At 40.6% G+C, this 17,187-nt stretch overlaps 1 protein-coding gene across 5 annotated transcripts in view; it reads left to right on the top strand.

Moving 5' to 3' along the window:
- The window catches only part of ATPAF1 (ATP synthase mitochondrial F1 complex assembly factor 1), a 35,738-nt gene extending 18,798 nt beyond the window's left edge, over positions 1-16,940 (top strand). For 3 of the 5 annotated variants that reach the window (XM_025362439.1, XM_025362687.1, XM_025362772.1), the window contains 3 exons: positions 4,188-4,283; positions 6,136-6,243; positions 13,701-16,936. In XM_025362439.1, the coding sequence (XP_025218224.1) occupies positions 4,188-4,283; positions 6,136-6,243; positions 13,701-13,895 (399 nt within the window). In that variant the 3' untranslated portion in view covers positions 13,896-16,936. Of the gene's footprint in view, positions 1-4,187; positions 4,284-6,135; positions 6,244-13,700 lie in introns of all 5 variants that reach the window. The other 2 variants (XM_025362524.1, XM_025362602.1) reach the window with 2 other exon arrangements.
- Positions 16,941-17,187: the final 247 nt, after the last annotated feature.

Genomic DNA, 17,187 nt, shown 5'->3' with positions numbered 1-17,187 from the left:
AATTAAAACAGTATGATATTGGCACAAAGATAGACATGTAGATTAATGGAACAGAGTAGAGTCCTGAAATAGACAAACATGTATGTGGTTAGTTGTTTTTCAACAAAGGTGTCAATAAATTAGAGAAAGGATAATCTTTTCAACAAATGCTGCTAAAACAGTTGAAGATTGTGCACACACAAAAAAAGAACCTCTACTTTTACCTCACAGTGTATACAAAAATTAAAGTAGATCATAGAAGTAAATGTAACTGTTGTTTTTTTTTTTTTTTTTTGGAGACGGCGCTTCCTTTGTCACCCAGGGTGCAATGTGGTATGATCTCAGCTCACTGCAACCTCCGCCTCCCAGGTTCAAGCTATTCTCCTGCCTCAGCCTCCCAAGTAGCTGGGATTAGCCACCACTCTGGGCTAATTTTTCTGTTTTTAGTAGAGACAATTTTTTTTTTTTTTTTTTTGAGTCAGAGTCTTCTTCTGTTGCCCAGGCTATAGTGCAGTGGCGTGATCCCTGTTCACTGCAGTCTCTGCCTCCCAGGTTCAAGCAATTCTTGAGCCTCAGCCTCCTGAGTAGCTGAAGTTACATGAGCCCACCACCACACCCAGCTAATTTTTATATTTTTAGTAGAGACAGGGTTTCACCATGTTGGCCAGGCTGGTCTCAAAACTCCTGACCTCAATTGATCCGCCTGCCTCAGCCTCCCAAAATGCTAAAATTACAGGCATGAGTCACCGCACCTGGCCCATAAATGTAAGTTGTAAAGGAAAATAAAAAGAAGAAATCTAAATTACCTTGGGTTTGACAAAGATGTCATAAGTACATTACAAAAAGCATAAACTGTAAAAGAAAAAAATCACCTTGGGCAATATAGTGAGACTTTGTCTCTACAAAAAAAAATTTCAAGCACCTGTCATCCCAGCTGCTCAAGAGACTGAGGTGGAAGGATCACTTGAGCCCTGGAGATGGAGGTTATAGTGAGCCCAGACTGGACGACAGAGCAAGACCATGTCTCAAAACAATAAAAATAGGCCAGGTGTGGCGGCTCACCCTTGTAACCCCAGCACTTTGGGAGGCCAAGGTGGGTGCATCAGTTGAGGTCAGGAGTTCAAGACCAGCCTGACCAATATGGTTAAACCCCATCTCTACTAAAAATACAAAAATTAGCTAGGCATGGTGGTGTGTGCCTGTAATCTCAGCTACTCCAGAAGCTGAGGCATGAGAATCACTTGAACCTGGGAGGTAGAGACTGCAGTGAGCCAAGGTCACACCACTGCACTCCAGGCTGGGTCACAGAGTGAGACCTGTCTCAAAAAAAATATAATAAATAAATTAGATTTCATCAAAATTAAAGCATTCTATTTGCATACCCAAATAGCTTCTACATTCATAGCAACATTAGTCACAATAGCCAAAAAGCATAAGCAGCTCAAGTTATATCAGAAACTCTTATAACTCAATAATAAGAGGACAGACAAATGGACAAAAGATTTGAACATTTTATCAAACAATGGCAGATAAGCACCTGAAAATATACTTGACAGCATGTCATAATGGGAATCCAAATTACAACCACAGTGAGATACCATTAGAATGACTAAAATTTCAAAAACTGATCATACCAAGTGTTGGTAAGAATGTGGCACACCTGGAACTCTCCTATACTGCTGGTCATATTGCAAAATGGTACAACCACTTTAGAAAATAGTTTGGTGGTTTCTTTAAAAATTAAGCATACACCTGCCATACTAACTAGCCATTCCATTTCTAGATATTTTCCCGAGAACTCAAAGCATATGTCCATAGAATGACTTGTGCACAAATGTTCAAGCAGCTTTATTTGTAACAACCAATGCTAGAAACAATTCAAATGTCTGTCACTAATGCACAGGAATTGTGGAAAGAGAGAATGTGTGCATGTGTATGTGTGTGTGTGTGTGTGTGTATACATACACAATGGAATAATATTCAGCAGTAAAAAGGAATGAACTATTGATACATTCAACAACATGGTGTTTTGCAAAGGGGCCATATGTGCAAAACGACCCCCAAATGCTGAAGGAGCTGAGAAACCAAAGAAGGAGGCAGACAAATCCAATTTGTGGGTACGGGTTGATTTATTGGGGGAACTTACAGACAGAAGTGTGGTATTGAGTGGCTGCAAGACAGGTAGATCTCCACGCCACAACCAGACAGACCCAATATATCTTATATCTTGGGGAAAGTATACATGCTCTGGAAGGAACGTGTAGGTGGATACAGTCATCACCGCCTGTGATTTCTGCAACGGCATCAAGGATTGTTTTGGAAGAAATTTACAGTGAATAGATGTTTCTACATAAAGAGTAATACATCAGCTAGACATTTGGGAGGCATTCCTGGACTTGGGGTTAATCAGAAGTCACATGTTGGACTAGCATTTAAAATAAAGTCACTCTTGTTCCCACACATGGATAGATCATGAAACAATCATGCTTAGTGAAAGTAACCAAACCAAAAAAGTACTTATTCTGTGGTTCCATTTTTACAAAATTCTACAAATGCACACTAACCCATAGTGGCAGAAAGCAAATCAGTGGTTGCTTAGGGACAGTGAGGGACAGGGAAGTATGAACTACAAAGGGCAAAGAAAACTTGGAAGTAATAACTATGTTCATTATGTTGATTTTTATTATGGTTTCACAATACACATATGTCAAACTCATCAAATGTATACTTTAAATATGTGCAATTTGTTGTATTTCAAGTGTACCTCAATAAAGCTCTAAAAAAGTATTTTCCCTAGCAAGGGATCATCTGTCAGGTAGGCACTAAGTTTATCTCATCTAATAATAAAAATTGGAGCCTGAGTGGTTGGCAATAAGAAGATAATTTGTGACTAATGTGTATTGGGCTGCTTTCTACTTTTGTTTTGTTCTGGCACCATTCTTTTCTCTGCTACTCATCCCCAATTCTAAACATCTTGAGCATAAAACTTATTTTTCGGTGTTTAGCCTGGAGCCATGCTCCAATATCAACCTCACCTAATAGAATGTGAAGTAATTACAGCAATTGGAACAAGAGCTAATTCAGCAGCATTAGAAAGTTTGGAAATTGAAACACCCATCAAAAGAAGGATAAATAGTGATAAATTTCTACAGTAGAATTCCATACAACAGTGAGATATTTATGAATTAAGAGTTATAGATATCAACATGGATAAATATCTGAAGCATAATGTGAAGTAAAAAAGTTGCAAAAGGATACATACACTTTGATAAGATTTAAGTTTTTAAACATATAAACTACTACTTTTAAAAAAAAATTTCTAAAGACAGGGTCTCACTATGTTGCCCAGGCTGGTCTCAAACTCCTGGGCTCAAGCGGTCCTCCTGCCTCAGCCTCCCGAGTAGCTGGGACAACAGGCGCATGCCACCACACCCGGCAATCTTTTTATTTTTTTGTAGAGACGGGGTCTCACTATATTGCCCAGGTTGGCCTCAAACTCCTGAGCTCAAGTGATCCTCCCACCTTGGCCTTCGAAAGTGCCGGAATTACAGGTGTGAGCCACCATGCCTAGCCTGTAAACTACTACTTCTTACTTACAGTTATATACATATACATTTAAAGTATTAAAATATGAAAAAGAAGGATAGACACCAAATGCAGGATAGATGTTAACTCGGATGGGATTAGAGGGAATGCAGAGGGAACCTCAGTTGTATTTCTGATGCTGTCTTAGGTGGATTGGTAAGTACATGAGTGTTTATTGCCTCATATGAATTTCTTAATTTTAAAAAAATGTTTTAGGCTGGGAGCAAGTGGCTCACGCCTGTAATCCCATCACTTTGAGAGGCTGAGGGAGGCGGATTGCTTGAGCCCAGGAGTTCAAGACCAGCTTAGGCAACATGGCAAAACCCCATCTCTACCCAAAAAAAAAAAAAAGTAGTCAGGCTTAGTGGTGCACACCTGTAGTTCCAGCTACTTGGGAGGCTGAGTGGGAAGATCACCTGAGCCCAGCAGGTCAAGACTGCAATGAGCTATGATGATCATGCCTGCACTGCAGCCTGGACAACAGAGCAAGAACCTGTCTCAAAAAAATTTTTAAATGTTTTAAAAACTAAATATGGAGGAAATGGAATGAATGTTATAGGTGGTTGGATATAGAGCAAATGATTTCATTTATTCATCCGTCTCCTTGTATATCTGTTTTTCAGTTTCTGTGTGCTCTGCCAAGAAGGGAAGGTTATGAGTTCTTTGTAGGACAATGGACAGGTACTGAACTCCACTTCACTGCACTTATAAATATTCAGGTAGGTGGCTTGGGCCCTTCCTCTAGAGGAAAGAGGACTATCCCTTGGTGGGACTAGAAACCCTTGCTGAGGCTCAAGGACACAGAATATCTACTTACTCCCAGCATGTATTATTGTGGCACACTTGAATTGTCATACTTTTTGTGGTGGACTAGTTTTCTAGGCCCTCCTCAATACCTAGAAATTGGAAAAGACTCCAAAACACCTTCTCTGACTACTTCTGGTTCTCTTTTGTCTCTTCCCCAGACCTCTAGTTGCACATACTGCATGTGCCTCATTTAACAAACATGCCTGAGTTATGATGGTTATATTTTCAACCCAAGCTAGAAGCCCCTTGAGGAAAGCTCCAAGTCTTAAATGTGTTTTATTAACTAAGTCAACACCTTCCAACATGCTAAGTGAATAGTTTCTGTTTAATAAATGTTATTTTGTTTGCTTTCTTCCTTTTTTCTTTGTTTTATTTCCAACAAAACAATATTAACTTAAATGTTAGATTCAAAACATTTAAAACTTTTAAAATAAAAGTCAATATTTTAAATCATAACTAGGATTGGCATTCTATATTTGGAGGCCAAATGTGGCAAAAAACAAGCATGAGTTATATTTGCTTTGAAGTTGGGGTAAAGAATGCAAAAATGAAGGAGCAGCTTTTTACTTTGCTATTTTGTAATACATCTAACAACCTTTTATTGAGCACATACTTTAATAACCGACATTTGATGTACTTACTATGTGCCACATGTTTTATATACATTATGTCCTTTAATCCTCACAAATACGCCATGAGATACTTACTGTTATTATTTCTAATTATGTAGAAGAAAGTGGCCTCAGAGAAGTTAGTTCACACTGTCTAATAAGTGATAGAGCCAGGTTTGAGCCCAGGTTATCTGACTCCAAACTCTGTGAACTTAATCATTATGGGACTGTGTTGGGAACTGTGCTAAGACTTGGAGATCTGTGAGACAAGGTTCCTGCCTTCATGGAGCTAATATTCAGGTATAAGAGAAAGAGCCAGAAACATAATTACAATAAAAGTGATTAATACAATATTAGGATGACGACCAAAATGATCAGTGTAACATTAGAAGTATGTTCAAGAAAAATGAGATGCTGAACTATTACAAGTACCCTAGTGATAGTTAGATATTTATAATTTAAAAGACTCGCTGAAATTTTAGAGATAAAGTCCAGGAATCTTCTTTTGAATATAATTGTTTCCTCCTGTGCTATACAGGGGCTTTAGCTTTGAACCCATCCTCTCTACATAGTCTAGACTTCAGATTTAATAACCACTACTGCCCTGATCATTCTTCATAAAATTATGGTGTTTCCATCCTTCTCCCCTTCACCCCCCAACCCAGATTATATTTTAGAACTGCACATTACAAATCTGGCTCATGTGCAAACTCTCCAGCTACTGCTACAGCTTAAAAGAGCTCAGTCTTCAGAGCCAGCCAAGGGAAGTAGATTTCAGCTGTGAAATGCACTAGTCCATAAAAGTGGCAATTACACAAGCACATTGCTTTCTTTAGAACTTGATTTGGTAGCTGCTTGTGCCATTTTGTTTTTAAATGTATGGTCACAATGACAGATTCACTGCCTACTGTAAACATTTTCTGGGAAAAAAGCCAAAGCTTTTCCAGTTGAAGACACAAATAACACTGTGCAAACTGTCAGTTTCACTGTGCCTTTGCAGGCTGACCTTACCGCCACATACCAGTCCTCCAACTCACTAGCCACCCAAGGGGCTGTTAAGAGCCAGAATTTCCTCTAGACTGTCTATTGCTTTGAAATTGCAGTTTGTTGTGATGGTACCTTATTGTGCCTTGATAAGTGTTCCACCTTGCAGACCCGAGGGGAAGCTGCAGCCAGCCAGCTGATTTTATATCACTATCCTGAACTTAAGGAAGAAAAGGGCATAGTGCTGATGACTGCAGAAATGGATTCCACATTTCTGGTAAGAATTAATTTGTAAAACTCTTTGGATTTACCTCGTGGCACTGAAGGTATTACTATTCTGCCAAAGCTCGTGAGAGAGAATTTCAGAGAGCTACATATACATTGTTTCTTACTTATTTTAAAGTTGACAGTAAAGTTGTCTTGCTCAAGATCTTCCAATCTGAAGTTAGTACAGATTCTCAATCATTTATTCACAATTCTGAAACCCATGGGCTCTGAGAACAAAATGTTTTTGTTCTCATTTGATCACAAAATGTTTTTGTTCTCATCTGATCACAAAACTTGAACTCATTTGGTAACTGAATCTTTAAACTGATGTGAAACTACTTATATAACTAATCCCACTTGGTGTGGTGTATTATGCATTTTACTAGGGAAATATTAATGTGTTTGAATATGGGGAGTCACATAATATACAGTTATACAGTATCTATACCTATTATCTTTCTAAAATTCAATAATTCTGAATCTAAGACACATCAGGCCCTAAAGGTTTCAGATAAGGGATTGTAGACAAGTAAATTACGGCTTCTTAATTATAGGGAAGAGTTGTATGGAAGCCTGGGATAGCTCTCAATATTTTATCTTCTTTCATACTGTTCATTTGTACAACATTCATCATTTATAGTGTTTTTCTTTCCTCCTTTTCCCATTCCTAGATGAGAATCACTGAGATAGAGCATTGACCGTATGCTCATAGCTGATGGTGCCCACTGTGTTCTCTCTGCACATCCAGTTGCCAGGAGCAGTGTTGTGATTACTGTATATTGTTTATCTAGTCCTTGCTCATTTCAGCCACATTTATCTGGCAGAGGTTAAGTTCAGAATGTCCCCAAACAGTGGACACTTTCCCCTAACAGTCTTCATTACAGCACCCACTTATTTTTTCTCTTTCTCTTACCAGCTGCATAGGGAGAAAGAAGTGATATCACTCAGCTGATATCTCACAGTAGCAGTGACCCACAAACCTAGGACACAGTGAGGCTTCTACTTCCCTGTTATTCTTCAAGCTATTCAGTTCCATCTCTCCCATTCTTCCTTCCATGTTAACCCTTCCATTCATCACATTCAACTGAAAGTTAGCCACAATTCTGCCTGAGAATATGGAATTGCCATTAACTGAGATAGGCAAGATTGCAGGAGGAATAGGCTTGACAGGAAAATCAGGAGCTCACTTTTGGATGTGTTAAATCTGAGATGCCTATTAGTACCCAAGTAGTAGACAATTAGATATATGAGCCTGGACTTCATGGGAGAGGTCTAGGCTGGAGATGTAAATATGGGAGTTGTCAGCATACAGATTGTACTTAAAACCATGGGACTGAATGAAATCAACCAAGGATGTAAGTAAAAATAGAGAAGAGAAGAGATCTAAGAACTGAGAGAAGGGTTTCCATCCCTGGAGAGATGAAGAAGCATCAGCAAAGATTAAGAAGGAATGGCCGTGAGGTAGAAGGAAAATTAAGATGGTAGAATGCCCTGGAAGCTAAAAGTGAATGTTTCAAGGAATAGGGACTGCTCAACTCACCAAATCTCCCTTGTTTATTAGGGCAAATGAGATGAGGACTGAGAATTTACTGATTTCACAAACATGGAAGTCACTGGGGGCCTTATAAGAGCAGTTTCATAAAAGTGTGATTGGAGGCCGGGCGCGGTGGCTCAAGCCTGTAATCCCAGCACTTTGGGAGGCCGAGGCGGGTGGATCACGAGGTCAGGAGATCGAGACCATCCTGGCTAACATGGTGAAACCCCATCTCTACTAAAAATACAAAAAACTAGCCGGGCGTGGTGGCGGGTGCCTGTAGTCCCAGCTACTCGGAGGCTGAGGCAGGAGAATGGCGTGAACCTGAGAGGCGGAGCTTGCAGTGAGCCGAGATCGCGCCATTGCACTCCAGCCTGGGTGACACAGCGCGAGACTCTGTCTCAAAAAAAAAAAAAAAAAAAAGTGTGATTGGAGTAGATTTAAGAGAAGATAGAAAGACAAACTGAAGAATCAGCATAGAAACTCTTTCAAGGGGCATTTCTATAAAGGGAAGGAGAGAATGGGGTATTAGCTGGAGGTGGAGAAGTGCACCCAAGAGTATCTTTTGTTTCAAATATGAGAAAGATAACATATTTGTATGCTGATGGGAAAGGTCCAGTTGAGGCTGGGCACAGTGGCTCACGCTTGTAATCCCAGCATTTTGAGAGGCCAAGGTGGGTGGATCACTTGAGCTCAGGAGTTTGAGACCAGTCTGGCCAACATGATGAAGCCCTGTGTCTACAAAAAATACAAAAATGAGCCAGGCATGGTGGCATGCACTTGTAATCTCAGCTGCTCGGAAGGCTGAAGTAGTAGGATCATTTACGCCCCAGCAGGAAAGGTTGCAGTGAGCCGAGATTGCACCATTGCACTCCAGCCTGAGCGACAGACCCAGACCCTGTCTCAAAAAAAAAAAAAGATAGATCCAGTAGAGAGGGATATGTTGATGATACAGGAGAAAGCAGGGAGAAGTGATATTTTTGAGTGGGCAAGTCTGGTAATGAGGGGTTGATCTTTACCAGGAATAAGATAGCAGGAGAGAAGCCAGAGTGTAAGGACACTGATACAATTAGATGGATAGAGGTAGTGGTATGAGTTTCCTGCAGATTGCTCAGTGAGAAGAAAGAAAAGTTATCAGCTGAAAGCAAGGTTGGAAAAGTGTTGGACATTTGAGTCAAAAAAAGGAAGTACAAACTTGTTGTCTAGGACAAGCGTCAGCAAACTATACAGCCTATGGGCTAAATCCAGCCCACTGCTTGTTGTTATAACGCACACGAGTTAAGAGTTTTTTCTGCCTCTTTAAATGATTAGGGGGAAAACCTTTTTTTTTTTTTTTTTTTTTTGACCAGGCTGGAGTGCAGTGGCACAATCTCGGCTCACTGCAACCTCCACCTCCCAGGCTCAAGCAGTTTTCCTGCCTCAGCCTCCTGAGTAGCTGAGATTACAGGCGTGTGCCACCACACCCGGCTAATTTTTGTATTTTTAGTAGAGACAGGGTTTCACCATGTTGGCCAAGCTGGTCTCGAACTCCTGACCTCAGGTAATCCACCCACCTCAGCCTTCAGAAGTGCTGGGATTACAGGCGTGAGCCACCACGCCGGGCCAAAATCTCTTTATTCTTAAAGAAATACAGAAATTGTTTAATAATAAAAGCTATTGTTAAAGAAAAATAGTATTTCAAGTTTTATTAGAACACAGCCATGTTCATTTATTTACGTATTATCTATGGTCTGAAGGAAGTTAAAGGTGAATGCAAAGAAATGATTATTGACTGTGGAATGGAAGCTGGATAATGAGGAAAGTGAAAATATAAGGGAGGTTAGAGACAGTAAGAATTATGAGTCCTAATGGGTTGTGGCAGTTGGAAGTGAGCTGGAAAGATAGGACATAATTTGACCATGCGAGTGAGTGACAATATAGAGATTATACTATATTTTCTGGTCTTCGGCAGAGCACAGCATCTAATCATATTAAAAGTGGATCCTAGAGGTCAGAGGAGGCCCATTCTGCTGTTTGCCATTTTTACCACCTCACTCTGGAGGTCTCAAACTGCTGCAATTGTTAAAATTTGCTTCCTGGCCTTTTAACATTTGACAGCATATAAGACAATACATATATGCCTTGTATAAATCAGCTTGACTGTGAGGTTCCAATGTAGTATAGAACTAGACATGTTAGAACTTGTTGTACGTGACTTAGAGAAACTTAGAAGTATAACATGAATATATGATCCCCTGTATACTCACACATGAACTGTGCACTTTAGGCATAGTATTTCCAACTGTGGTAAAGCATTAATGTCAAATGAATCGACATACATGGAGACTAGAGATTTCTTCCAAACTAACTAACTTTAATGCTAAAAACTAATGGAATATTTAAAAACCTAGCTTTATTTGGCTCCACATCTATGTCAATGGATGATTTCATTGAAATGCAGTAAGTGCTAGGATAGACATGCAGAAGGTTCTAGGGATAGAGAGTGGGGCGGTATCCCTGGGCCAAAGGGAGTAATATTTCCTGGGGATGACACCGGACTGAACCTTCAAATAGCAGGAGTTTAGCCTGATAAAGAAGGGGAGAAATGTTTCAGACAGAGGGAATAGCATAAGGAAACACTAAGAGACATAAAATGACTTGGAGTATTGTAAAGAGTTTGGTATCACTTGTGTGTGTATGTATGTGTCTGTATATAAGGTTTGGTGGTTTGCGTTTAGAGATTTGGCTTTACCCTGAGGGCATGAAAAGAGTCATTAAAGGGTTTGAACAGAAAAGAACCCATAAAGAGTTGGATTTTAAGACCTAGCCTATTAATTATTAACCTTAATTATTTGCTTCCTAAACATTCTGTAGTTCAAGTCTAGTCAGTATGATAATTTAGAAGTCAGTTGCAATAGTCTGCACAAGAAATGGTGAAAACTTGAACTACAGCAGTGGTAGTAGAGACGGAGGAAAGAGAATGACCCCAGGAATATGTAGGGAATAAAATAGGCAGGACTTGGTGTGTTGATTGTAGATTTGAAAATTGAAAGGGAGGAATCAAGTTTGTTAAAATACCTCTTTATTGAGCAGCACAGGGAGTTAGTATATTTATCTTATTGGGTCTTGGAAAAGGAGGAGACTGTTGCTTCATGTTGAGAGCCAAGAGAATAAAAGGCAGGGGGAGAATAAGGGCTGGTGGGGGTTGCCTTTCTATAACCCTCCATGAGAGATAGACATCTCTCCCTGTGTCTTACCTTCCTACTCACTGTACTAGTGGTCTTCAAACTTCTTTTTTTTTTCTTTCATCCAGGCTGGAGTGCAGTGGCTAGATCTCAGCTCACTGCAAGCTCCGCCTCCGGGGTTCCTGCTGCCTCAGCCTCCCGAGTAGCTGGGACTACAGGTGCCCACCACCACGCCCGGCTAATTTTGTTTTTGTATTTTTCGTAGAGACAGGGTTTCACCATGTTAGCCAAGATGGTCTCAATCTCCTGACCTCGTGATCCGCCTGCCTTGGCCTCCCAAAGTGCTGGGATTATAGGCGTGAGCCACCACGCTCGGCCCAAACTTCTTTTTAAAGTAGTAGGAAGACCCCTTTATCCAAACAAAATCTTACTATGTAAAACCCCAGGATATGACAGCTAAAACAGAGGTGAAGGGACCTGAGGCACCTCCACAGAGCCCCAAGGACTCTACAGAATAGTTTGAACACCAGTGTTCTAGGTGAACACAGCTGAACTTACTCCTGCCTTCACCACCCCAAGCTTCAGATAAAAGTTGATGTCAGAGGCCCTGTAGCCCAGGGACTGAGAGAGTGGTGGTATCCTCAGATTATAGCAGTGCACTTGCTTTAGAAATGATTTGCTCTTGAGGCATGTGTGAATTTAAGAAAGGTAAAATAGATGAAGTATTTATTGGCCTTAATCAATCTTAATTATCTTGCCCTACCAGAAACAGCAGGATGAATTGAGGGGAATACCAACCAGGGAGTCTAGAGGTCTAGTCCTGGCTGTGACCTTGGCTGGCCACTTGACCTTGAGCCCATCCCTGAACTTCATCCACCTTGGTTTCCTAGCCTATTAAATGAGAACTGGGTGATCTCTGAGGTCCCTTCTAGCTCTAAAATTCTATTAATTTGAAGTAGCCAGCTTTTTGGGAAAAGATTTTTGATTGAAGATGCAGTCTCAGAGATTAGTGCCTGCTCATGAGAAATGTCCTGAAAGTCCCACAGAGGGAACAGAGGTGGAGCACAGCCTATGTTATTTATAAACCCGTCTTCATCATTCTCTAGCTAGACATAGCATACTTTTGGCAGTAAGTTTTTAGTGGGAATTTTCCATGACCTTTTGAGGTTTAATTTTGGCCATATGAACACAGTGATAATGGACAAGTACCTCTGGCCAACTAGAACTGCAGAATGTATAGCAAAAGTAAGAGATGTCTGAGGTGACTCATTTGCAAAGTTTGAACGTGTAGCCTATGTTCTAACCCCCATCTCTGTCATTTTTTAATTTTTATTTTTATTTAATTTTTTTTTAGAGATAGAGTCTTGCTCTGTTACCCAGGCTACAGTGTACTGGCATGACCATAGCTCAGTGCAGCCTCCAGCTCCTGGGCTCAAGCGATCTTCCTGCCTCAGCCTCCCGAGTAGCTAGGACTACAGGCTCGTGCCACCACATCTGGCTAATTTCTCTGCCTCTGTCATGTAGAGTAGCCTGCTCACCATTTCTCTGCTACTGAGCTTTAAAGAAGGTGGCCCATTCTCTTCCCTGAGCCCTTGCTGATGTATTAGTTATAAATGGCTGCATAACAAATTACTACAAAACCTAGTGGCTTAAAACAAGAAACATTTATTACCTCACAGTTTCTATAGTAGCAGCTTAGCTGAGTGGTTCTGGCTCAGAGTCTCACAAGGTTGCTGTCAAGATGTTATCTAGGAGTACAGTCATCTGAAGGCTGATTGGGCTTGAGCATCCACATCCAGCCCCACTCATATGGCTCTTGGCAGAGGCCTCATGTTGTCATCATGTTTCTCCATAGGGCTGCCTGAGTGTCCTCACTACATGGCAACTGACTTTTCCCAGAGCAAGAAAATTAGCAAGAGAGAAGTTACAACCTTTATGGCTTGATAGCAGAAGTCATTGTCCATCATTTTTCATTTTTTCAAAGTCCTTTCTTTTTTTTTTTAGGAGAGAGGGACTCACTACATTACCCAGACAGGCTCAAGCAATCCTCCTACCTCAGCCTCCGAAGTAGCTTGGACTACAGGCTCACATCAATGCCGCCAACCATTTTGTCATAGTCTACTTGTTAGAGGGAAGTCATTGAGTATAGCCCTCACTCAAGGAAAGGGAAATTAGGCTCCATCAAAGGGAGGAGTATCATAAAATTTGTGGGCAAATTTTAAAACCATCACAGCTGGCTCTGGGAGTACTTTTCTGACCAAGGTAGTATCATAACAGGTTTTATTCAAGTGTATATCTGGTTAGTCAAGAACTCAGTTCTCACTCACAAACTGGTTCTTAGAGCTGAGTAACTATTGCTCTCTTTATTTCCCCCTTGAGATATATTTAACAGTTATTAAGGAACTGGATGAAGAGAAATAATGTGAACATGCACATTAATTTATTCAGTAAACATTTACCAGATGTCACTCTGCAGAGATATAAAACAAACCAGTCTATGTCTTTGAGGAATTTGTACTAGGGAAAATAGACAAAAAAAGGAAAAGGAAAAATACAATACAGTGTGATAAATACTATGATAGTGGTAAGCACAGGATGATTTGGTACACAGAGAAGGGGCACCTAACCAAGACTAGGGACGTCAAGAAGTTAGGGAAACTTTCTGGAAGTGGTGACTCCTGGGCGAGGGCCCCCACCCACCACACAACTCAGACAAGAGCTTTGTGACCCTGTGCAAGAAAGGACCTCATTATTCTTTTTACCTTACAGAATGTTGCTGAGGCACAGTGCATTGCCAACCAAGTTCAGCTCTTCTATGCTACTGATCGGAAAGAGACCTACGGGTTAGTGGAGACCTTTAACCTCAGACCAAATGAGTTCAAATATATGTCTGTCATCGCTGAATTGGAGCAAAGCGGGCTTGGAGCAGAACTGAAATGTTCCCAGAACCAAAATAAGACTTAGAACTGTACAAGTTGGCCCTTCACCTAGTAGACTCAGCCCTCGATAGTCTAGAGCCCACCCCTCCTCAGGAACTCAAGAGCTCAGCATTTATAATGAGCAATTGGTAATGAGTTGCCCTGTGTGCTTATCGCAAGTAGTCATGGAGATGAGCCCTATTAATTGATGTTCAGGAACGAAGGTACCTAAACATTCTGATAATTATCTCAGCATACTTGAGGTTTCCTTTATTAAGTGTTCGAGGTTATAACAAGAGACAGACAAGGACCTATAAGACAGTTGACTTGGTTTTGCACAGTGTAACAGTGCAGTTGCATTCTGGCCACTTTGACCTCATAGCTCCTAAATGATGAGTTTATCATTTTTATGAACTCATGACAGGATAATAAGGTTGAAGACCTGCTGTAGTTAGATAGGGGCTTTAATGCTTCCCATGCACCAGTCATCTGGACAAAAGCATAAGCCAAACATCCTGTTTAAACTGTAGAATAACCAGATATTCCCATCAGGATAAAGACTTCATCTAGATGATGCCCCTCAGAGATGCCTTTAGTGTAGCTGGCTTGGGGTATCAGCAAATTTGAGGTATAGTTAGATAAACGGTACAGGGTCTGCATACTGTTAAACCATAGTTTGTGGCACCCACTTCTCTAACTCCACCTGTTAGAAGCTATATGTTTGAAGGAATAAATCAGTGCAGTGTAAATAAAATGCTTTTGTAAGGAGAAGATTAATCCAGGTTTGCATGATTTTTTTAAAAACAACTCTAAACATGATACAAAAAAGTGGGCGAAAGTAAATGTTCCCAGAATGGATGTGGGGAAAATATAGCAATAATTTTTTTTTTAAAGTTTGGCTTACAATGTTTGTTATACAAAATAATGAAATCTAAGTTATGTACTGTCTGTAGTATCAGGGCTATGGGCTGATTTTATCAAAACTCATCTTGGGACTGAACAATTGCTTGGAATACCAGAAATAAGAAAGTTGTTCTCCAGAGCTGGAAACCCATCTTTTGTTTGTAATGTCACTGTTGTGGCTCCAAGCTCAGTGATAGGAAAGGACGGTGGTTACACACCAGCCTTCTGAACCCAAGGCCCCCAGTATTGTTGTCAGCTGCCTTTACTGTGGCATTTCTTTCTCTTTCTTTGTTTCCTGAGATGAAGTCTCACTCTGTCTTGCCCAGGCTGGAGTACAGTGGCACAATCTCAGCTCGCTGCAACCTCTACCTCCCTGGTTCTAGCAATTCTCCTGCCTCAGCCTCCCGGGGAGCTAGGATTACAGGCGCATGCCACCATACCTGGCTTATTTTTGTATTGTTGTAGAGACAGGGTTTCACTATGTTGGCCAGGCTGGTCTCAAACTCCTGGCCTCAAGTGATCCACCACCTTGCTCTCCCAAAGTGCTAGGATTACAGGTGTGAGCCACCGTGCCTGGCCTGACATTTTTTTATTGATCTAATGTGCTCCACTCTGCTGTTCCTGCCTAAGATCTGGTTGTATGACACTGAATGTGGTGAGTGGGAATTTAAGCAGTATTTGCAGCTTGTGTCTGTGTGTTTTCTTCCTTCCAGAAGAATTTTTATAGGTGGAGCCTGTCCCTAAGCTCTTAAAATAGGATAGACCTCCCACTGTTCTCTGAGCTGTGTCTATTTTGTTGCACCTTTGAGTCTATGTATTGAGAGAGACAGTATTTTTTTTAAACTGGGGAAGCTGCTATCCTTTCACTATTTCTCTAAAGGTTGAGCTGTTAACTAATGCAAATTCTGGACCTGCTTCTGGTCCTGGCAGTTTATCTTTTGAGAAACTTGAGTCTTATCTGCCCTGCCATTTTCATTAAATGCCTTCTGACCTTCTGAATGTTTTGGGTCCCAAGAATTTTTGACATCAGATGGAGTCGTTTTTATGGGTATCCAGTTATGTTTGCCTGTCTTTCCAGATGGACCCAGTTATTAGCCATATATAATACATTGTTACACCTCCACCAGCGGGTGAGGAAATGATGGAGAAAGGAGTAAGAAATGGCTACTCGTTTTAATCATTCCTCCTGGATTTGCCCTCAGTCCCTAACTGCCAAGTAGGATGTGTCCATGGATAATTATGTTGGCCTGACTAAAGTACCATGTAGCTGTTCTTTATATTTATTTACATAGAAAGATCTGGCAAAGAACTCAAAGAAAATTGTACCATTTAATCAATAAATTTGTCCCCTGGTGCTAGCATGGTGTTATAGAAAGTGGACAGGCTTTAGAGTTAAGTGAATCTGGGTTCATATGTTAGTGTTATTATTCATTAGCTCTCTACTGTTGAACAAATTGCTTAAACTATCTAATTCGGGGGGGGTTCCATCTAAAATAGGGATAATAATATCTACCTCATAGATATTATTCTCATAGGATTATTGTGAGAATTAAACTAACTACACTACAGTAGAAAATATCAACTACCATCCTTTTCTCTACTTCCCCTGCCCCTCATTAAAGACTAACACAAGTTAGCATTTCAGAAGTGTAGATCATTCTTTATTCCAGTTAAAAGAACAAACTTTATCTCATCAGTTCTGAAACTTTAAGATGCAGTAGCATCACCTAGAATGCTTTTAAAATGCAGATTCTCAGGCATCAACCGTACACCCCCCACCACACACACACACACACACAAAATCAAGAATCTGTGCAGAAGGCACTGGGAATCTACTTGTTAATATGTGCTCCAGATGATTCTGATGTAGGTAATTAGCCAGCCACACTTTGAGAACCATTGCCTTATTTATTCTTTACAAAAATGTACATTGCTAGGTCTTTCTTTCCTGTGGATGCTAACTATAGGATATTTAGGTTCCTCTGTTCTTTGTCTCCCATAGTGGCCCCCTTTGCAAACTCCAAATACATTATATTTATTTATTCTTGTGTCTTTTTTCCCCCACTAGACTGTGAGCTCCTTGAGGGCCAGGATTTATCTCTGTTCCCAGTGCCAAGGACATGGCCTGGACCATAGAAGATACTCAGTTTTTTGTTGAATAAATAGGTAATATGGATTTCAACCAAAACATTGTCTTGTGTATGTACCTACATGTAAATACTCTAGATTTAAAAGAATCTCTTAATACACATAGATCGAGAATTTGTTGAGTAGGAATATTTGCAAACCAAGATACCAAGTTATACACAGTCTCTGTACCTCACAATCCACTGGCATCACCTCGGTGGACCATTACACAGTACAACTTAACAGTTGCTCACAGAGCATCTATTCTGCAGCCACTATGTTAAGTGCTGGACACAGAAAGATGAGTA

The sequence above is a fragment of the Theropithecus gelada genome, chromosome 1, assembly GCF_003255815.1.
Source record: "Theropithecus gelada isolate Dixy chromosome 1, Tgel_1.0, whole genome shotgun sequence".
NCBI classification, from domain to species: Eukaryota; Metazoa; Chordata; class Mammalia; order Primates; family Cercopithecidae; genus Theropithecus; species Theropithecus gelada.
Note: the sequence above shows the minus strand (reverse complement) of the source record. Positions and strands in the feature narration are given on the sequence as shown.